Source organism: Oenanthe melanoleuca, chromosome 4 (genome assembly GCF_029582105.1).
Source record: "Oenanthe melanoleuca isolate GR-GAL-2019-014 chromosome 4, OMel1.0, whole genome shotgun sequence".
Lineage (NCBI taxonomy): Eukaryota > Metazoa > Chordata > Aves > Passeriformes > Muscicapidae > Oenanthe > Oenanthe melanoleuca.
The window spans coordinates 45,192,985-45,216,607 of NC_079337.1; the positions used below are offsets into that span (position 1 = coordinate 45,192,985).

Consider the following 23,623-nt stretch of genomic DNA (forward strand, 5'->3'; position numbering starts at 1 on the left):
TCCATTTTACAAATTAATGAATATGGAATATATTGAAAATGTATTGGTTCCCTTAAAGCTTCAGAATTGGATTTCTGAAGGTAGTGGTACTACGAAAACAAGAGATGATGCAATTTAAAAGGAGAAAAAAAATAGCATTGTTCATCTTGTTTAACACAATGATAGAATGAATGCATGGTGGAGCTCTTTGAAATTGCACTCTAGTTTTAAACATGTAAGTATTCAGGGACATACTATAAATATGATTCTTTAAGCTCATGGGAGCATTTGCTTCTCTATTTATCCTACAGCAACCATGTTTTATGTGCTACTGCTATTTTATTGCTAGATAGAATTCTTAAATTTAGTTGTCTTTAATTTTAATTTAGAAATTAAAATACTTTTAAAATCAGTGTCATTATATTTACTAACTTTCCAAAACAAATTGATAATACTTATTCTTCTGGATGATGGTAATTTTGGTGTTTTTTTTTCCTTTATTGCAGGAGTGTTAGAAAAAACATGCTTTTACTCAAATGGAAGTGAGGGCCTCACAGCTAATGGTGACTTTGAAACGTCTCATGATCTTTTTCCAAATATAGTTGAAAATAGTTCCAAGACTGATCCCACAGTGGATCACAGCACACAGCCCTCTTCCTGGACCACCATGCCTTTATCCCACAATGACCAAATGAACAAGAACTCAAATACTTTTAGAGAGTCTTTCCAGGAAAATTCCTTTGTTCCTCCAACTCAAGCCCCAGTGCTCAGTCATCAGCCTGCCTCTGACACTCCTTTGGCAGAGGGCTCTGAAGACAACACCCGGCTGTTTGCCACTGCAGAGGAGGTGACGCTGTGGTCTACAGATGCTTCTTTTAACAACACAGAGAGGGTGACCACTCTGCCAGTATTAAGTCCTACCCGTCCATCTGTGTCACAAAAAATGGATCAGAAAAAAAGTAAGTTTATATTTTATTTGGCTCCATAGTTCTGACCCAAAAACTTCAGAGCATACTATTGGCATGCTCCCCAGTGTGTTTCCATGAGGTCTAAGGAATATGTCCCTTTGATAATTTATTTTGTTGTGTACTTTCTATGTTGCAATCAGCTTGTTTCTCATTGGAATATTTATTCAACCTGTTAAGGAAGATGCCATAAATTCTCTTAGGAGGAAAATTTACAATACATTCTTCAATTGGTGATAATCAAGCTTACCAAGGCTGGAAATGAATTACTGCACTTATTAAGTCTGTAGATTGTATATTCCATGTTTCTTTAAAACTATGTGTGTGGCAATTACATTCCTGATCTTGGGATGTAATTTTAGTTACAACTCTTTCTGTCTTAATAGATAAATTCTTCTTTAATTTGAAGCAGTTTTTCTGTGTAGCAATAAAGTTCCATTGGCATTTTAGAGTGATTCAATTAACTGTTATCAGGACTTTGCTTTCTGTTTGACTGTGAAGGTAGGTGCATTTTATTAATGTCATAATGAGTGTTATTGATTCATTATGTCAGTGGTAGTAAAGGATTCCCTGATACTGCTTCGCTAATTGCTGAAACACAAGGGTACCATATTGAAATTAGTCAATTTCTCTGGAGCTGCATATCATTCCTTTGTTCTTAATCCCACCAGAGGACAAAGCAAAACTTATTCATAAGGTCATAGAGAAAATGTAATGTAAATCACTGATTTATCAGCATTTTCTTCTCCCCTAGACTCTAGTGATTTCATAGGCCATTTGAATGGTGCAGGCTTCTTGCAGGTTCTATTTGCTAATTGATTTGTCTTATGTAGATTTCTCTCTTTTTCTCTCCCTGTACTCCAAACTCAGAATAAATGTATATAAATGCACATTTGAAGCCTATTAGTGGATCATTCATTTACTTCTTTTGGCAACTTGGCAAATTATCACTGTAGCAAGCTACAACAAGAAAGCATAATGTGATACACTATATTTTCATCATCATATTTCAGATACCTGAAATTCCAGGAAATATAGATGAAACAGTGTAAAGCCCTTTTGCCTTTACATGTTGGAATGAACTCTTTTGAGATGCATATAACTTGTGTATGTAATATGCAGATGTGTGTGTACGACATGTGATATTTTTCCCTACTATAGTGTTAATGCAGGACAGCACTACAGTGACTCAGGACAGCCTTGGGTCTGGAATTCTAATCTTTTTAGTTTTATACAGAGAGGCACTTTTAGCACTTTCCAAGTATGTGTTCTATTCTGGTAAGTGCAGTTCATTCCAACACTGGTATGACTGCGAGTATACTCAGTAGACGTCACTACTTGGAATTCTGTTGTGTAGTATTTTCTGTATAAAGAGAAAAGGACAAAAGGTTTTCAAAGACAAATTTGAAATACCACAGATTTCTTAAAAAAAAAACCAACCCCACAACAAAATCCCATCCCAAACTGAGATACTTTTCTCAAAAACAAAACAAAAACATATGGAGATAGTATGTTACTAATCAATAACCTCACAGTCTTTGATTCCAGTTTCAAATGTTTCATTTATCTGTATTCATTGGGACATTGTCTTAATTCTGTGTGTAGATTTTAAAAAAAAACAAACATATTTTAAGTATCCAGAAGAATTTGATCTCATAATAATCCCATGGTTCTCCAAGGCACTAGAAAGCAGGGGATTTCTAGCACTGTCTGCTACTCACTTCCTTTCTTGCGCTGGCCTTTGCAAATGAGCTCCTTATACTCGTCTTTAGTCTCTTTGATCTCTTTTTTTGCACTAAGCTTGCTTCACAGAGAGAACCCTAAGGTAACACAGAATATGGTCTGATGTTCACAGGAAGTTCTTATGTATTCTGATGTGAAGGACAATGAGATAAACTGGGAGATGGGATACAAATGAGCTTTGGAACAGTGAAACTGGAATATTCTGTTGGAGTAAAAATGTTTTTTTTTGGGACAAGTAAAACATAAAGACCTCATCGGATTGGTGGTAGTAATCAAATTATTTCTCTGTTGCTTAGTGTCTGAATCCGACTGTGCATTAGCACGTGCCTGAAGAAGAATAAACTAGGGCTGGCATGCCGAGACCCTTGAACACTGTGTGCTAGCAGATTTCAGTGATCTGCAGTGAGTCCTGATGAGTGTTCATTCCTCCTCCCATGAATTGACATAAACACTTCTGAACCCATGTAAAACAGAGGTTTGAGTTTTTGAAGCATATCTTATATAGAAACTAACCTCTAAATGAAGTGTGAGGCTGATGTTCCGTCATCATCAATGCACACTAGCACATCATCCCTCAGTACAAGTTTCATCTGGGTCAAATGTGGGGAGGTGAATACATTTCTGTTCATTTAGTGAGTATGTATAACTTGGTCTTTATGCTGATTTTATGCAGTACAAGAAAAGATAAATGATATGTCATATGACATAGACACTGCTAGTTCAAAGCCAACCAGACAAAATTCTGTGAACACATTTGGACTGGCATTCATGTGGCTGTTAAGTTTTTGGTCTGATACTAGTATTGCTAGTGCTGGGTTTGCTTTACTGGTGGACCACAGCTTCAACAAAAGACATTAGTAAGAGAAATTATAAATATTGTGGCCATATGGTATTCAATCAAGACTTTAACACATGTAAGATGTTGCTGAGTTACTAACTGGAAGGGAATGAAATCTGGCACATATGACATCAATTATTTAAGAACTCCTTGAGGCAGAAGGAAGTTCTTTGGCAGAAATTCTAGCAAAGAATAGATAAGTGGGTAAATAGGAATGAATGATACTATAAAGAAGAAATGAAGTCTTTAATTCCATTTTACAAGGAGAAGTAATGCCTCACAATTTTATTAGAAAGTTCTTTGAAGGAGACAGTGAAAATGCTGGTTAATACAAAATATTTGGCTTTTCGAAATGCTGTTAACAAGAATCTTCACCAAGAAGTCTTACAGACACTCTTCTATGTGTTTGTTAAACGACAGAAGGAAAAATAAGAATGAATGGCTGGGCTCCAGAGTGAAGAAGGCTGCTGATGGAGTCTTACAGACAGGCAGTGCTTTCTGATCAGGGAAAACAGAAAATAATCAAGTAATAACATTTCTGCTAATATAGATTTAGCTGCCTGAAATGAATAGCTGGGAATCACATAAAGGTTTCACAGAGGGGACAGTGACTGATAAAATAGATGTGAAAGAATGCTGCAGATTGAGAAACAATGCAAACTCTATCAAATGCTGGACTTTCAGCTAGTATTGCCACCAAAATAAGGACCTGATGGTTTGCTGCATTCACCATTCTGTCTCCATGAAAGCCCTCATCATGAGCAAAGAACAAAAGGGAAAATCTTGCTTCATCAGTATATAACTTCAGAAAGATTACAGTATAACTGGAAAAGGCAAATAACAGTCAACCAGACCAGTAGAGACATGGAAATGTGGCAAGTTGCAGTGTTAGATGTGGGGAGGCACTAAAGAGAAGGAAGACACTGTTTTCCTTCTTGAAAAGAGCTGGCCTTTGAGTAAGTTGTTGGGGTGGATATTCAGATTGTTTTGACTGTCTATATATATTTAGGTGAAATAGAACAGTTACTCATTGTTTTTCATTATATAAGGAGTTGCCTTTTTTTTCTTTTGGCCTATCAGGCAGTAAGCTAAAAAAAAAAAAGGAGACCTCATGGAATTTACTGCCGCAGGATGATGGGAAAACCAGAAAGTATGGAAATGCTTGGAGAACTTTGTGGAGGGTTGGTCTTTTGGGACTTGCAGAAACACTAGTCCACTGGCAACTTCTGCCTTGAGAAAGTTCAAGAATTTTTGTTGCCAGTTGTTGTTACAGTCCTAGGTGGTTGTTCCTTATATTTGCCCAATATTATTAGAATCTGTCTTGAATATATAATGCTGGCCCTTACCAAAGGTCAGCTTCTGAGTTAAATGTATCCTGTGTTGCCTCTCTGTTGGAAAGCAAGTGAAGGAATGTGTTTTTCCTATTGAGGGCTTTGAGGTTGTGTGACTTCATATCTAAATGTTTTCTGGAGGCATGGGCCATGGTCCTATGTCATGAGGACAGCTCACTGGAGAGTTTTCTGATAGCAAAAGCATCAGGATGGGAGTCTTAGGTGAATCAATAGGTTCAGTGGTGTTTATTCACAGAATTTAGAAGTATGCGCAATAATACTCTGTTCATGTGTCAATCAATGCTTAACAGAAAAAAAGACCACATATTAACTGGCAACTATTGTAGAAAATAAAGCACAGTTTCCCAAGGAAATAGTAATACAATTTATTGGTACTTTTTTATCTTTGAAATAAAAGCAGACTTAGGCAGTGAAGTGGGAAACTTGATTGAAATGAAGCAGACTCTGTGTTTTGTAATACTGATGATTTGGGGGGACAGAAGGAGAGAGAGCGAGGGCTGATGTAGGTGAATGAAATATACACTGGGACAGGAAGTATTAGTATCTGATTTCGTTTCTTCCACTAACTGGTGCATTTGCATATGTTTATTTAATATCCATTTTTCTGGGGCCAAGTCTCTAATAGATCTCCCCTAGCAGACAGTCTAGTAATGCCTCTTCCACTTCACAAAAACAGTTCCAGCAGAGAACTACACCGGTGGTCAGATCCTGAAGTGAAAAGTAACGTGGCCGAGCTTGATCTTGAGCCATGACCCCCGTGAGGGGCCGTGAGGGGCTGGGAGGGCCGGGCAGGTCCCTCAGCTCGGTACCCTCAGCAGGGCCCGGTACCCTCAGCAGGGCCCGGCACCCTCAGCTCGGCACGGTACTCTCAGCTCGGCACGGTACCCTCGGCAGGGCCCGGTACCCTCGGCAGGGCCCGGCACCCTCAGCTCGGCCCGTTACCCTCAGCAGGGCCGCGTCCCTCAGCACGGCCCGGCAGTCGCGGCGCCGCTCCTGCCCCCGCGCCGCCGCCAGAGGGCGCCGCGACCCCGCGCGGCTGGAGCGGGGCTGGAGTGGGGCAGAAAGTGGAGCTTGGAACGGGGCTGGAGCGGGGCTGGAGTGGGGCAGAAAGTGGAGCTTGGAAAGGGGCTGGAGCGGGGCTGGAGCGGGGCTGGAGTGGGGCAGAAAGTGGAGCTTGGAACGGGGCTGGAGCGGGGCAGAAGTGGGCCCTGGAATGGGGCTGGAGCGGGGCAGAAGTGGGCCCTGGAATGGGGCTGGAGCGGGGCAGAAGTGGGCCCTGGAATGGGGCTGGAGCGGGGCAGAAGTGGGCCCTGGAATGGGCAGGAGCAGAGCCAGAGCGGGGCAGGAGTGAGGCAGTGGACACTCCCGGGGAATGAAACACGGTCACTTGCACAAGTGTGGAGGAAGGGGAACACTCCCCGATTGCTTTAAAGAATGAAGGAGAAAAGTGTTCTCGTAAAAGCGAGTCACTGTATCAGAGTTTCAAAAAGCACAGGGTTTTCGTTTGCTTGCTTGTATCTTTTACTCTAAGTGCAGAGGAACTTTGGGTCTTTTCACCTTCCTAACATAAACTGAGCGGCTTAGTGTCTTTGCAATCCTCCACTCAGCCTAGATGTTACCCTAATTCTTTTATCAATTAACTACGTTCAATTTATACATAAAATAAATGTCGCTACCCAGCATTTCTTATTATGTATTTGGGGTTCTGCCACTACTAGAATTCTACTACACAGAATTTTGTGTTCTGCCACTACTCCTACAGAGAGGGTCCAACTCACCTTTCTGTTTGGTAGGAAAGAGCAATATGAAAACCACAATATGTCACACGTGGTGCAGAAACAAGAAATTGCATCTCTATCTCTGCCTTGTGCTGCTCATACTGAAGACATTTTTTTTCTGCTGAAGCTAAGGTATCTGGTAACTGCATCCCAAGTCAGTCCATTATCTTGAGTCTCCCTAATCCCAAGTATTTCCAGCAGTGATCTAATAAATAATTTTGTCTTTTAGCTCAATTTGTGTTTAATTACTTATACAAGTTGGAGTAGACTCAGTGTTGAGTATTATATATGTTCAAGTATTTGTGTGGCTATTTCAACAAAAAAGATGATGTTAATATATCTTTTTCTGTTCTATATTGTGGTTGATCACTTTGTTTCCAAAGTAGTAGATTTATTTAAAAAGACTAAATGGACTTTCCATTGTGCAAAAAGCAGGTGAAGTACAAGGATTTAAAAATCTCAGTTTGCACAAGCAACTTGCATGCATCATGTTCCTAAGATTTAAATGCAACCTGAGCTGACATACAGCTGTAAGAAACTTAATCGTATTAAACTCTGAAACATTTTCCTTTTACACACTAAAATATAGGGTTGGTTTTGACCTCTAAGTGCTCAGGCTGAGAAGGTTTGTCAGAATTCTTTGTTCACACAACAAAAACATAGTGTAAGTGGAACATTAAAGAATAACTGCAACAATGTAGGCTTGTCTGTGAACAGAAGCATTCAGACTCTAGTGGTAGAAAAAGAATTAGACCATCACTGAGCATTTTAAAAATGCAATTCTTAGAAGAAAATTCCTGTGCTGTAAACAGGAGAGTCAGTAGCAGTCAGATAAAGAAATAGTCAAGGAAGTTGTGTCTCATGTCCTGCAACACATATTTTGCCAAATGGGCAATCAAATTCAGAACATCTAGGCTGTAATATTTCTGGCTAACACAAATGATCTTTTACAGACAATGACTATAAAGATACAAGCACATACATACCTCTGAAAAATATAGTTGTGGGAATTTTCCATAGGGAAAAAATTAATTTGTTAAAACTGATCAGCTGTAGTTAACTGGGGCTTTGAAGATCAGCACCCAGATCTCAAACTTCCCTTGTGAGCTTCCACATGGGAAGCTGCAGTTGAAAGGCATGTCTTGTGTGTACTTGCAGTGCTTTGCATTTTAAGTGAGGTGCTGTATTCTGCTCTTAGGTTTTAGACAGATTTTGTGGGGAGGGGTTTGCTGTGTTGGTTTTATCTGAAACTGAGGTGAGTATTTGTCGGGGCTCTGGCTGTGTTACATGATTATGAGAGACTGTGAAATGTACTTGGGAAAAAGAAGCCTAATTTCTTATTAAATAGATCAGAAGAGTGGCTACCCTAGAAAGGTAATTAACCAGAGAGAAATGGACAGCTCAGGTGCAGTCTATTTCTATGCTGACCTATTCATAACCTAAACTATTTTAAGTCTTTTACAAAGCACTGTGTTTTTTTGTTTTGTTTTGAACATAACAGTATTGGTGCATAATTAAATGTTGTCAATCAAGCTAGCATTTGTTTTCACTTATTGAAAGCATGTTTGTTTGAAAAACCCACAAAAAACCTCAACCAAAAACATCTGGATGCCTGCCTGGTTCCAGTGGAGGCTACCATTTTTTATCCCCTTTTTAAAAAAAAGGCCTATCAAGAGGGGTAAAGTCATGCACATGTTTCAGGAGAATAGCAAAATCCTGTCCAACTTAATGTATCATGGAAAATAGCCTCTAATGATAGATCTAATTGTAAAATTAATTTCAATATGTGCCTTTTGGTTAATGGTAGGATCTTGAAAATATGTCTCCAATTTCACTAAAGAATTCTGTAATTAGGAAATGACTAATCAAAATACCAGACCTGGAACACAGGCCTGCTTGCAGGGGGGTAAATGTTCAGCCTCAGCTTTGGGTCTTGAGCTTACCTGCTCTCAGCTGTGCCTGCCCAAGGGATTAAAGAAGTATGTGCTTCAGCCAAGAAGAGCAGCATCTGGAAGCAACTTGCTGAGAGAAGTGTTCCAAAAAATGAGGTGACTTGATGAAGTGTCCAGCCTTTTGCAATATTCTTTGGTCAAAAGAATAGCTGAGTTAGAATTTAAGACTCGCTCTGAGCAAGATGTGTCTGGGGCAGACAGGGTGTGGTGTTCCACTCTAAAGCAGCTGGTATAGATTGCCTTAAAAAATAGTTATGATAACACTTCACCTCTGATCTAAAATATGGGCTGTATTCCCCTCATGGCTAATCCCCTCTCTGTGACCTGGGAGATAATGAATTGTTTTTCTCTCAACTGCAGGTGGTCAGTAGCATTACCACCTCTCCCTTTGGTACCTGTGGAGCCCAAGGGGGAGTTGACAATCACTCGTTCCTTTCAAATTGTATAATTCATTAGCTGAATGAAACTAAATGCAGAGCAGTTGTTCTCAGCTAGTCCTTGTGCCTGACGTGTTTCAGATCCATGAATGGGATTTGCTGTTCAAAAGTTTGTTTTCCTCTTCCCTACATAAACTATTATGAGTCAGATGGGCTTCATTTGAAGGTTGGTGTTACTGAGAAGGTGTCCCCATTCCCTTTGCTCTGAACCAAACAGTGCTGCATGCTTTTTGTGGCATTTGTTTGCTCAGTCAGTTGACTCAGCTCTTAACACTGGCTAAGTTAGCTCTTGGGTGGTTTGGCACAGAAGTTGTTTCAAAGAAAATGGCAAGCACACATGGCTGAAAGGAAGCAGTATTGCACCATTGCATCAACTCAATTGTCTTGTGAAATATTTTTCTGACTGTGTTAGTTGAATTAAGAAAAGTCATGATCTTCTGTTAGAAACTTAGCTGAGAAATGCCTTACTTATATCTTTAGGCTGGCATCGTTGCTACTGAGCCCTCAGGAGACAATTTGTCAAATGTCTATACCCACATATAAATGTAACAAATTTATAACTGCTTGTCTTCAGATTATGTCTTTGTGCTGTATTAAAGCTGTATAAATGCACTCCTTTTAAGCCTTTCTTTAGGGATCAAGACATGACATATTTCATGTGTAAATTGTTTCTGATAATTTCCCAAAGTCTGCAGGATCATTTATGCTCATTGTCACCTCAAATAACAGCTACTAGTGCTTTCACTTAAGTGCTTCTTAATTCATGTTTCCATTTTTCAGCATACTGTATAAAATCTCTGTTCTAGCAAATGAGAAATGCTTATTTTCCACAGCTAATGTAGGGGCTTCTTTTAACATTGTTTTCCATCCCTTCATCATTTTTACATTTTGGTAATGGTGGTATTGTTGTTTGCACACACTTTTGCTTTTGTGTTATCTTCAGACACAGTATTTACCAAAAGTTTTGCTCTGGTAGCCCTCTTGAAAGAGAAGTAAGTACTGGTCAACTCTTCAAGGATATTTTGATCTCATCAAGAGGGGGTGTTAGAAATGAAGACCTTGCAGTTGACAGTTGTTTGTAATATTGTGCTTTTACACCAGAGTATGGAGCTAGTTTGTCTTTTCCTTCACTTTGTCAGTGCTTAATGGATGCTTTTAGGTATGAGCTCTATATTTCCATGGTACAACTAAATAGTTTGTCAGTTACAAAGGAAATGAGAAATGTCATGGAAGTGGTATTCTGTCACTAGTGGGTTTGTTTTTCTATGTGGATGTTACAAATTTTGATAGTGCTAAAGCAACCCCCTTCATTTTAGTGGCTTTTGTTTTTTTAACAGAGAGCAGATATATATGGGAGACGGCAACAAAGCAAACACTGGTCTCTTGATTTCTTTTGGCAAATAACTGTGTGGTAGTAGTTGGAATCAGTTTAGAGAAAGATAGCTGTAGAATAATTTACTTTTCAGTAAGTTGCTATGTTTAAAAATTAGTGATTAATTTTAATCTTGAAACTATAGCTTTTAATGCTATTTTTTAGAAAGTGAATATATCATAAAGGAATGATTTAGTTCTGTAAGAGGACCTGTGCTTTAGTCGTAAGAAAGTCAAATATGTTGCCTGATGTACATCAGTAAAGAAACCTTAAGAAAAAAATGCTTTTGAACCATGTGATTTGTATGTTATAAGCTTCTTACCAACTACTTCTTTTTTGTTCAAGGTATCATTATTATTGGAATTACTCCTATGCAGTTATCATTCAATACTTATTTAATAGAGTTGCAGAAGTGAATTGTGTCTATTATTCTAGAAGTAGTTTTGAGCTAATCAGTGGCAGTTGACATGTATTTTGTACATGACATTCCTTTTTAAGCGTCAGTTTGAGTGGAAGTTTAAAATACTGTTTGGATTTTGTGCAAATGTACCTGAATAAATACAGAAGGAATATTTGCAATTGAAGAGAATCCTAGCAGGAACCACAGATGAGTAGACATTCAGCTCTTCCTCATTCATTGTGTTGCTTCAATTTATTTCAGTCCACTTTCCTTGTTGCAAGGAATTTGGAACCTTCTCCGTTGACAGATGTCTCTGTAGCAAATTTTTTATCAGTGTTATGGTGACAATGTGTCTTGGTTCACATTAAATCACACAAATACAGACGTCAAGAGAGTGACATATTTAAAAAGGGAACTATTTAGAACAACACTTGAGCATATGCTGATTTCATTCCTATTCAGACAGCACTTCACCACATGCTTAAAAGATGCTCTCAGTAGCATCTAGTCTCAAGATTGAAATTCAAAATAAGCCTAAGTTAAAGCTTTTAAGAAATCTTTTGGCATGTACCTCCCCTGTTGATTTGAATAGGGTCTGCTGGTGCTCTGAAATGCTGAAAAAAAATTGTCCATGTAGTGTAGAGCTAACTTTTATCCCTACATGCAAGGATATGAGTTTTAAGCAGTTTCTTCTATCAGGATCTTGAGAATAGTGCAAATTTAAGAATTCCTTTAATTACCCATAGCCTGACAGAGAGGTTATGCAACTTTTCACAAACCTCTGACCTCTGATTCAAGGCATCCAACTAATGCTTACTAAAATAGTGTACTTCTAGTGAGATAGATGCCTTTTAGAACTGGATGTCTCATTTTGGATATACAATAAAAGATGTTAAATCTTGGTATGGCAGTCTCAAATATTCAAAATAGTGTTTCAAAATAGGTAGGAAAATAAAGTTAAAAACAGTCTTTGTATTTGTAATGTTTTTGTTAACATCTGTAATTTTAACTGCATATAAAACACGTGTGATTGATTTAGATGAATTAAACAAGTGTTTAATTTGTTATTTAGATAAAGGCACATTTGCAGGATTTGTGTTCTAAGTGTTTCAGCATTCCACGATGGAAAAAAAATGGAACTGAGGGTCAAGTGACATAAAAGAGTAATGGTTCTTTAAAACTAAGAAATTAATAAAAAAAAAAAAAGCAACCCCAGTCACTATAAATTTTAAAATAGGCTGAAATTATATGTATCTGAATAGCTTACCGCCTCATAAGTATTTTAAAATTCTTGTGTAAATAATTTTCAAAAATCTTATCTAAACAATAAGCCATTATGTGCAGAAAAGTTTGATGAAATCCAAGTAGTAGAAAATAACAAAGAATCACAAGCAAGGTGGGGTGTGCAGAAAAGCAAATTACACTCATGATTGAAAATAATATACACTTGTTCTATGTCATAATTGTTAGATCATGTTTGAGATCTTGGTTCAAAGAGAAAGTATACAAATAGGGATATAAAAGCTCTATCTGAAAATAAGAGCTGTATTAACTATACATGGCTGTAGAAATTATAGGATGAAGTTGACATTGCAATACAGAAAGTGAAAAGAAGGTTAAGATGGAATATAGAAGGAAATATAATGACATGGGAGGTTATACTGTATAAACAGTAATTTCTACTGTGTCCAGAATAAGAAAGTCTCTGGGAGGAGACAGCAGGGGTCTCCAATAGATGGGAAGAATCATTCAGACACTGAAGAGCTTGAAATTGTCAAAGAAATGAAATGCTTTTATTGTCTCACTATTTACAATGGCAAATTCAGGACAGCTGTCTAAAAGATAAGCATTTTTAGAAGTCTTGAAATATTAAAGGAAAACAGAAAAAAAATTAAAAGAAAGATATTTAACTATCTGATTTAAAAACAAAGCCAAGTGAGCTGCATCCAAATTGAAAGTATGAAGAGAATTGTGACTTATATTGACTGGTGTATTTTGAGTACTATGGCCAAACTCTCTGTGATGTTTCTTCATTGACTTTTAACTGTGACTCAAAATATGTCCTGACACCAGCAGCTGCAGATTAACCAACAGAGTGCTTTTTAGAGGAACTGAGAGTTTTAGACTGGGAGAAATAATACAAATGATACAGAGATGTTTATCAGGCTTGAAAAAATTGAAGCTTAATCTTGAGTTTCTGTCCATATAAAGTTTTCCTCTGAGTTTTACTCTTATATAGTCAATATAGCCTGACACAGAGACCCAGGAGAACTTTCTCCTGTAGTGGGAATTATCCAAATAATCTTAATCTGTTAATGCATCTTTGATGTGTCATTGTCTTTTCCTTGCTTCTGTCTAGCTTTCCATACAGAAAGATGACCTATAATTTTCCCTTCTCTCAGGCTTCCTCTCCCCACTCACATCACTAAACTTTTTCCACCACTCTTGATCTGATGTCTCTAAGTTATGCTTGATTGGCATGGAGTTTAGCTTCCCTGCCATGGCCACCTCCATGCAGTGAGAAGCACATAAAAATTATCCAAATCTGACATGGCAAAGTGGGGTCTAGGCTAGCTAAGTGAAGTATTTAAAGAGATGGTACAGCAATGCATGAGGTGAAACTAACTTTGTAGAATTGTTTCAGTTCTCATTTGTGTCTCAAAAAGTGTTCTCAATTATATGTTCATACTACTTGAATTTGGAAAGAAAGGGCATTTTTTATTAGACTATGGTGGATTGCTCTTTATGGGCTGCCAGATATCCGCCCAATTTCTCTCTCACTCCTTCCCCTCCACAGGACAGTGGGAGGCAGGAGACAAGATGTAAAATGCCTTAGGTTAAATGGGAGGCAGAGAGATCACTTATCAATGTGCCAAACAGACGTGGGAAAAATTATTTGACTATATTGCCAATTAAAACCAGAACTGGATGGTGAGAAAAAACCATAAGGATTAAAACGATTTCTCTCATCCTGTCCTTCTTTCACAGGCTCAGCTTCTCTCCTTCCTTTCCAACTCCTTTACCTCCTCCCTGCTGTGAGTAGCACAGGAGGATGGGGAATGGAATTCTGATCAGTCCATGTGAGCTCCACTCTGCTGCTGCTTCCTCCTCACAATTTGCCCTGCATCAGTTTGGATCTCTGCATGGTCTGCAGTCCTTCCAGAGCAGATCCTGTGTGGGCCCTCTGGATGGGTTGCAGTTCCTTAGGATAAGCCTTTTTCAGCACTGGTCCATCACAAGCTGCAGTTCCTTCAGGACATGGCCACCTGCTCTGGAAATTTCTGCTGTGGTGCCTGAAGCTCCTTTCCCCCCTCTTCTCTCACCTCAGTTACAGGATTATTTCTCACACTTGTATTTTCCTCACTCAGTGCCCTGTGCAGGATTTGGATCTCCCAGCACTGCTGCCCTCATGGCTGAGCACTCAGCTGTGCCCAGGCAAGTTTTACACTAAATTGTCTAAGAGGAAGTAAAACCCAGAGAAATAAAGTGAGAGAAATTACACAGAAATTTTATTTTAATTATAAATAAAATAAAATAAAATAAATGACAGCTGTGAAAGACAAAACAGGAGTTAATACAGTGAAATCTTTTGGCTGAAGGGTGATATGTTTTAACCATTGCTGTAACCATCAAGGCCACAAGGTCCTTATAAACCATTACCATCTATTGGCTAAATTTTCCTTTGACAGAAATGCTAATAGTACTTTATTCTCTCTGCATCAGGTGTTGTAATTAAAATTATCCATTCCTTCAGACCTTGTTTTTCTTGTAGTGTTAAATTTTTTGAGCATGACACCTCTACTACTTTGATTTTGTTGGTCTACTACCAGAGAATTAGTTTCTTAAATTTCTTAAGATCTGCTATCCTGAACTTCAGTGTACTTTTCCAAGGGTCTAGAGAGTATACACAGAGAGTGTTCTTTCTACTAGTTGAAATGGTGGGGGTTTCCTGCAGAATGTGTATGTATTCTTTTTATTTTCTTCAGTAGTATAATGTGAGCTGTTCTCTAAGGAGTAGTTGATGTTTTCTGTATAGTGTGTCCTGGAAGAGAACAAATGGGAGTGTGGAAGCTGAGAATGTGTTTAGAAGGACAGTCACCCGGCATATGCATTCAGCAGCCAAATTACCCATTGTGTCAGGAAAGGCAGGCTGCTGTGAATTGTGCAAATTGAATTTTCAAGTTACCATTTGTGGGAAAAAATTGCAGACACTATGCTTTAGTTGCAAAATGATTGATTTTAAACTCACAATACTTGAAATAAAGAGAAAGCAGTTTGTATTTTTCCCTGCTGTGTGGATTCCAAAGGATAGATCCTAAGAAAATTGTGGAGAAAACATCTGAAATGAAGTATGAGATATTCAGTCCCAAGTGGACTGTACATTGGAAAATTCATAGCTGGAGAGAGGCAAAGAAAATATGTCCATCTTCTGTTTAAGTTGAAATATAAAATGGACCAAGATGTCATAGTAAATGAAAAGAAATAATAGTAAACTGAGATTTTTGAAGACAGTAATGAGTTTTGGAAAAAGTATTTGCTGGAAAAATCAGATGCTGGGTGGGAATGTTGTAGTGGAGCAAAAGTAAAAAAAAAGCAGATACTTATCAACAGGACAGAGGTGCTAAAAAAGGCATTGCATAGTTTCATATGTCTCACACAGGAAATTGTGAAATCAAGGGGAGTGACAACATTTTTTTAAGGTCAGGGGAATATGGCAACCTGGGATTGGCAAAAAATTGATGTACTGTAGGTCATTCCTGTATCAAAAAACCTGCAAAATGCTGCCATGGGCAAGTTGGACTGCATGAGTTTGCTTTTGTTTTGCTTCTTTTAGTGGGATTCTTAGAAATTTTCAAGACATTTTAGGAGTAAAGATAAGATTTCATTCCTTGTTGGTAGAACTTTTCAGGTGAATATTGCCGTTTATCCTTGGATTTATGGAGGTTTCACCAGTGGAATTATAGACTGCAACTGTGCAGTTAGTGCTGAGGCCATGCTAAGCTAAGTTCTGAAATAAAGTGGGTGGTGATTGCTGCTGCAAGTTGAACACAGTTCCATCTTCTGAGAGCTACTTAAAGATGCTCTGCAACAGTTCCTCTGATTAAAAAGATCATTTTTTAATTGAAACTTGAGCAAGTTTGACTTGGTATATGAAAATCAAGCTGCCTACTTTTCTCTTCAGGCCACATACTCTTCTCACGTACTATGTTATGCTTTGCATACCTGAGACAGAGACATGTTTTGCATTTCTTCTATAAAAATCCTATGTTAAAAACATATCCTAGCTGGGATCCAGGCAGGTTTAAATTAGCTTTAACTGAGACATCATTTAACTGCATTACATTTTAGATGCTTGAAGGATCCCAGATGTGTTTTTATGAGAAAATGGATGCATTAAGAATGAAGAGTTACACCAAATTTTTTAAATTTTTTTTTGAGGAAATATGTTCTTTCATTTTTCATTAGACAGGAATTTACTCTGATGGTGCAATTCAAGTATTCCTAAGGCTTTCAAAGGACTTTATGTTGCTGGGCAGTAATGACACTTTGTGTAAAACCACTACTCTAGCTGCTGTGAACAGCTCTGATCTCACCTTCTGGTTCCTGACACTGCACTGCTCCACGCCTTCTCCCATCCTGGAAAAAAATACTTTTTTGCCAGTTATTTGATCCAAGTGAAATAGTTGGTTTTTTTTCCTCTTTCCTTCCTTTCACCCTGTGCCCACCAAAATTGCATTGTGGTGCAAGAGAAGAGAGAAAAGTCAGGCAGGCTAATGTGCAGAGCTGGTTCATTGCATGGCCTCATAAATCCAGGAGCAGCAATCACTTCTGGGTGAGGAACTATGGCCTTATTGTCATTACAGGCATGACTCAGTTTTTTAAAACTAGAAAGAGTGATTAAGCTTAGCTGCAGTTGTAGTTGCTTTTCTTTGGGGCTGCCATTAATTTTGTCTTTTGAGAGAGAAGGTAGGTGGTTACTTCCAGTCAGCTCAGCCTGCTAGTTCAGTGTATTTTGTGTAGATGCATTCCATGGACAATCTGAAGAGAGTGGGAAAGGGAAAATGTGCCATTTAAATTAGTTTCAGCAGGACTGAATAGGAGACTGTAGACTTGTAATGCAATTGTTGGAGTAGAAGAAATCACTTTTTTATGAGTTCAATCTATTTGGCAATTGCTGGTCCTAAACAGAAAACTCTAATGCAGATGAATCTCAGAAATGACCCATATAATGAGGGACCATGCTGTTCTGATCAACAGTGCTTTCACATGCTGTTATTCCCATTCCTCTTCTTACCTTCCTGTAGGTATTGCCAAAACTAGTTTATATTCCCCATAATTGCAGCTTTACAGTACCTGAAGGCAGCCTAATGAGAATGATGGAGACTATTTGCACTCTTCTCTGTGTGATCATTCTGTTGCAAGGACAGATACTGGGTTTAGTCTCTTTTTTTTTTTTTTTTTTTTTTTTTTAAATTATCATACAATTGCCGCAAAATTCCTTCTTCTTATCTGTGAATTTTGAATTCATTGCTCTGCTATCCAGCCAGTGAGTACCACAAAATGATCAGATAGCTCCAAGGAACTGTACCCTTCTCTGTCAGGATTGAGTGAATTTTAAAACATGTAAAGCAGTCCATGCATGTGATCCCAGCTGAAAATGCCAGTGCTTCTTGCCACATGCCATGGCAGGGGCTATCTTGCAGTTGTGCCTCAGGAGATACATGATGATTCGTGAATAATTTTAAAGAAATTTCACTTGATGAAATTTCTACTTGTGAAACTTGAATGTTAGTGAAAAGAGAAAGTTTATGGGAACACTAAAGCCAGAGCAGCTTCAGACTCATTTTTTTCTGTATTACTTCCATTCTCAGCTTCAACTGAATTTTATTGTATCCAGGCTGTGTCAAAAAGCAATTGGTTTTGTTTTATTTCTATTCCAATTTTGTAAAAAGTCAGAGGATTGTTAAAATAGCTAAAAGCATATTTGGTTTTCCAAGCTACACATGTCTGGTTTTATTTTTTCTTAATTTTGACAGTATTATGATAGCGTTATGGGATGTAATCTTACCTGTGAGTTACCAGCTTGGCTTATATATTATGTATACTGATGCTTTGAAACAACTGTTCAATGGTCATACTGTTGTTCTAAATATATTGTTTTGATTTCACAGGTGCCTGCAGAAATATCACCAACAGCCAGTGCCAAATGCTGCCATATAACTACACCACTGTAACTTCAGTTCTTTCCATTGTCAAAAGCATTGAAATGGAGAAGTTCCTGAAGTTCTTCAGTTACCTCAATCGTCTCAACTGCTATCAACACATCATGCTGTTTGGCTGCAGCCTTGCTCTCCCTGAGTGCATCAGTGATGGTGATGACAGGTATTTGGGAATGAAAATCCATCACTGACTAGAGCCAATTGTGGTAAAATACTCCCTGTCTAATCAGACAAGGGAAGATCCAAACAGCCTATGACCTCATTGCAAAATTCCTGTCTGTCAAAGCTATTGTCAACATTTCTGCCATGATAAGCCAACAGTAATAGAGCTTTTTTAGAGAAATGTTGCCACTGTATAAACTATAACTGTGATATTAGGGTAGTCAGGCTTATTTTCCTAAAGAAGCCTGTCCAGAGTCCTTCTGCCTAATTTCTCCAATCTGGCTATGCCAAAATGCCTCTGATATGTATTATATTGTCATAAATTGGGGTGGCCCTTAGTTAAACTTCAAATTTATTTAGTAATTTCCTTCAGCAAAGTTAATATTTTAAATATATTTTTTGGTGTTAAATTAGCAGGATATGTTCAGGGTGACATAAACTATTCTGGAAGTTTAAGGAGCATGTATTTTTTTCTTCATTTACATAATTTCACAGCATTAGTATAATATGCATGCACTTTTAAATTGAGTTTGATTTGAAAAAGGATCAGTGAGTTTAGCAGCTCTAATATCAAAACATGACACAAAAAGAGGGAAAAGAATATTTTTTAAATGTATTTACACCATCTTTGATGTTCCTGGAGGGGGAAAGAGAGAGGACAGATTTCTTTCTCCTTGTTTTCATTTTTCATTTCTAGTTCCTCCATTTTAGAATTCAGTGGAAGAGAATATGACAATTGAATAAGTGTTTCAAACAACATAACAAGACCAGGAAGTTGAAAGCTGTGCAGTTTAGAAGGAACAGGATACTTATGAAAGAAGTTCTGTGAGAGCTGGTCAAAAATTCAGTTGCCAATGAAAGGTAGAATGTCACTCCAGGCAATATATGCCTGCCACTTCCAGTGCATCACAGTGATTCCTGCACTGGCTAATTGAGCTCACTAAAGTGACAGAAAAGTAACCCAGAATAAAGGTGTCCAGATAATTACATGGATAGGATTAGTGGGAGGAAGGGCAGCACAGCTAACAGTGGAATGAGACTGCCCTTTAGACTGGCTGAGTGGTTTAAAACAAATGCACCTGTATACATATCTTTGTTAACCTACCAAAAGCTGTTTTCAATTAACCCTGTTTAATTGAGTGCATTATTAGTTATAGTACCTCTGCTCCAATTCAATATTACAATTGTTCTGCTTATGGAGTCTGAAAACAAACATCCTTACTACCTGTTTTCTCTAAAAGTTATTGAGCAAAACAAGAAAAGTGAGCTTAGGCAATACATTGATGCATTTAAATATTCAACAACAGAACAGACCATTTCTCTGTTGCTTCTCTTATTCTGCCTTGTTTGGAATTTGACTTTTCCAAACCTGTTGAGAGTAAGTTGTGTGTATCAAAACTGCAAAGCTCTTAAAACAAATAATTAAAATGGTGAAAGGATAAATTTTATACATTTCTTTTCCATTTCTTTCTTGAGGACGTGTTTCTCCTCTGGTTTTCAGTGGCAACAAAAATCTTGTTCCTGTTCCCGTTCCCGTTCCCGTTCCCGTTCCCCTTCCCCTTCCCCTTCCCCTTCCCCTTCCCCTTCCCCTTCCCCTTCCCCTTCCCCTTCCCCTTCCCCTTCCCCTTCCCCTTCCCTTTTACTTGCTATTTTTGCTTCCTTTTTCCTTTCTCCTCTTGTTTTTCCTTTTCTCTTCTTCTTATGGTTTTTCTCTTTTTTTCCATAGCAGCAGGCCTCTCCCATTAATTCATAATTGTAAAACCTGGAACTGGATTTGGATGTCCTGTTTTATGTATTGGAGGTCACAGTGGTTCCTCTATTTGTATTTTAAATTTTTTTTTTGGTGGAAAATATTCTTACCCCTGCAGACTGATGGGAAAGAAAGTCCAATGAGAGACTGCATATGATACAAGATTACATTAGAATCTGACTTCAGTTTAGCAATCGTGTCCCTTGAGTGTGCCATGGATGTCACTGAAAATGCAGTGACTGCAGTCAGAGTGGCAACCATGGGAAGAACAGTAAGAGTGGATTGACAGTGTGCTGGTTAGTTAAGTCTAGTTTGCTAAACCTGAGTTGGACTAATTTAACTTGTGGTTTCCTTAAACAATAATACCTTTTTTTTTTCTCTAGGCAGCTAAGTGATTTTTGTGATTACTGTCCTTTTTGTAGCATCCAGTTATTGTAGGCAAACACATATATTTCACAGCCAAGAAAAAATTATTTTAAGGAACATTAGATCTGTAAGAAGTAGTTATTAAAACCTTCCCTTCTCAACCCAGCCCCTTCCCTGCCTTCCCCCTATGACTCCTGTCAGTGAGATCTAGAAAAAAGCATATAACATAGTAGGGGGTAGTTTACATATGCTGAGTGCAGATACCAAAAATGAAAGAGACAAACCTTTGTTAGATTTGTTGAATAGGGAAATCTGGTTAGCAGAAAGATCCTGAAGTGGAAGAGCTGCTGTAGAAAGCCTCTGGTGGTAATGAATGCAAGTATGTCCATATTCTGTAGAGATTTTTTGGGGGACTGTGGTTGTCTAGTGCATACAGAATGACAAAACACCCATTGATGTTGTGAAGAGTTGGTACTGACATTGCCATTATTTCCTCCTGTCAGTTACAGCTGGTTCATTCTAACATCAGTGGTTCTATATCTGATCATAACTTTTCATTTGTTGATGTCTCATTGTTTTGCAAAGCAATTGTTCCTAATGTATGTAAAGCTTAATTTGACAAATGTTGTTTACACAGTGTGGAAGAGATGGAACTCCTGTGATGCCTAGATGTCTATTCTTAGGTATTGTTGAGAGTCTGTTGGCAGCTTGCAGCCATGGGAGCAATAATTATAACAAGAAGGAACAAGAGGGAAAGTCACAAGTTCTAATCTTTGGCATCCAGTGAGCTGTCATTACATAGCTTTTGTCTGATACTTAAACTTATGTCTGTTTCCCATTTATCTTTCATGTATTTATAAACATTGTTTTCATTAACACTTGAAGGAGATTAAGTTTCTAGGCAGAGAGCATATTCAGTATTTGTGTAGTTAGGTACAGGGATTTCTGAATGCTACCACAATACAGTTGCTCTTCAGAAATGTTCTGTATCTTACTGCAGTGAAACCATGTGTGACAGTAAACAATACATTAATTTTAAAACCTATGTTTAATTTCAGCAACTGAATATAAAATCAGCTAATCTTTTAAGAAAATATTTAACAGTATCTATATACTGCTTTCCAGTACAGAAAAAGTTTGAAAGTACAACTAAAACCTGTGTGAAAATGGAAAATGGAAAGTTGAAGTGCAGTAAGGCTTTTTTTGCTTGTTTACCCGTAATTTTTGTAGTAATGGACTGCTTATGTAAAGGTGTTATGCAGCCTCCTCCTTCTTGAGTGGATAGATGAGATCTTTCCAATATGACTTAAAAATCAGCCTTAAAAACCCTGTCCTACCACAGTCCAGCAGCAATGCTGAGAAAACATGACTCAGTCCTGAAAAGAAAGTGGTGGAAGAACAGCTTAAGCTAGATGTTCCGAGCTAATGACTTCTAAACCATTCCCAGTAGTAACTTTGTACTTTTAGGTGGGAGTAGTCTGTATCCTCTGACCACCACATGCAACACTGGCACTTTATTTGTTGTAAGAGAGATCTGTCCTCAGAGCTATTGGTTATGATTAATGAGTCAATCTAGTGAGTTCTCCCTCAGCACTGAAAGACACTCAGAGTGGGCCAAAGGTCAGTTACAAAAATGTAGTGATGTTTTATTTATAGCAACTCACATGCATTGGATTCCACAATTAAAGAAGACAATAAAAGTTAATCTGCAATGTTTTCAGATTTCAAAAGGAGAAAAGAAAGGATGCATTTTAAAGCCAAAATTAATGTAAAAATTAAAGATTCAGAATCATTAGAGAAGTTCATAGTGGTTCAGCCTATTACTGTATAATGCAAACAGACTGACTGATGCTTTTGATATTTCTTGCACTCTATGAAATAATCAAATTTGCTCAAAAGACTTGTAAAAGTAGGCAGACTCTATAAGATCCTGAAGTCCCATGTACATGGCTTATTTTGACTTTTTATGCTGGGAATAAATTTGAAGCTGATGGATTCTCATGCCCCTGTGCTGTCATGCTGCCCTTAACACAAAAATAATAGTTTGAGAACTTACATTAATCCTCTTTGTAGGAGTATATTCCAGAAAGTTCAGGAAATGCCTTCCATTGAGAGGTCCTCAGAGTCTCTTATTTTTGGAGATCAAACTTAATTCAGGCTAGAAAGTAGCATTAGTGCAATGCCAATTAGGAAGTGTAATATGCTTCCAGGCTAAAATTCCAATGCACTTTGCATTTCTGTACATTTTTACTCACCATGCTTTTTTCATATCATGTATCTGTGAAAACAGGGTTGTGAAGTGGCTTGTCTTCAGTAGGGGCTCAAAGAGTCCATTTGAGATCATGGCAGATCATGCTGGATGCTGTGCAAATATGCACTGAGGGGCAGCCTCCTGCCTCTGTAAGTTTATAGTCCCCATGAAAAAAACAAAAGAATAGGAAAAGAAAGTAATGCTGTTACATTAATGGCTGGGGAAGCCAAAAACTGAGCAAGAAATTTGCAGTAGAGCAGACAACCACTCTGTAATTCTTATAGCTTTTAGGCACAAAAATATTTTTCATTTTGATTGAAGTCTGAAAATTAATTTCACTTTTTCATTCACTTTACTTGTGATCTAATGCACAGTGAATGTATGGCAAAACTCCCTGTCATCATTCAGCCTTTTTCCTCTCCTCAAATTAATTCTAAAGGGCAAAATAATACAATGAGTGGAAAAGACTCTTTGATTTTCGAACTCTTTCCTAGAAAGGAGTTTCTTCTGTAAATGTCTATATGTAACATATTTTATTGTGCTGTAGTATCTATGCTACACACAACAGTAGCCAGAAATTAACAGAACGGTAAACAGAAATTAACAGAAATTAACTAAGGAAAATTAGTTTAATACAAAATAGGTTCTAAGAAGCTGTGAATAGTTTGTGTGCAGTCAAATATTATTTGAAGAGCTGCTCATATGACTTATAGTGGCAAATTCTATCCTGTGTTTTTTTCTGGTTGATTGTCTTAATCTTTTTTTTTTCTGTAATTAATTAAAAGAAAAAAAAAAATAGCATGATTTTCACTGTGGGCCTAAAGAAGGATGAAATATTAGGTCCAAAAAAACAAATCTAGAAATATGTGTTGTGTCTTTTATTAAAAGCTGTCAACAGTTTAAAACTATTTTGTTAATGTCCTGTTAGAAAAGAGAAGAGAATCAGTCTTCTCAGAGTAATAGATATCGGTCTATCATGTTTAGTATAATCCATGGATAAGACCAGTGATGTGGTTATTTCCTTTTTCCTGTTTCTGTGAACTTCACTTGAAACTTAT

At 37.7% G+C, this 23,623-nt stretch overlaps 1 protein-coding gene across 1 annotated transcript in view; it reads left to right on the forward strand.

The window, feature by feature from the left end:
- CORIN (corin, serine peptidase) overlaps positions 1 to 23,623 on the forward strand; it is a 112,183-nt gene that overhangs the window by 20,564 nt on the left and 67,996 nt on the right. The window contains exons 3-4 of the mRNA XM_056489663.1: positions 486 to 938; positions 17,989 to 18,199. Of these exons, the coding sequence (XP_056345638.1) occupies positions 486 to 938; positions 17,989 to 18,199 (664 nt within the window). The remainder of the gene's footprint in view (positions 1 to 485; positions 939 to 17,988; positions 18,200 to 23,623) is intronic.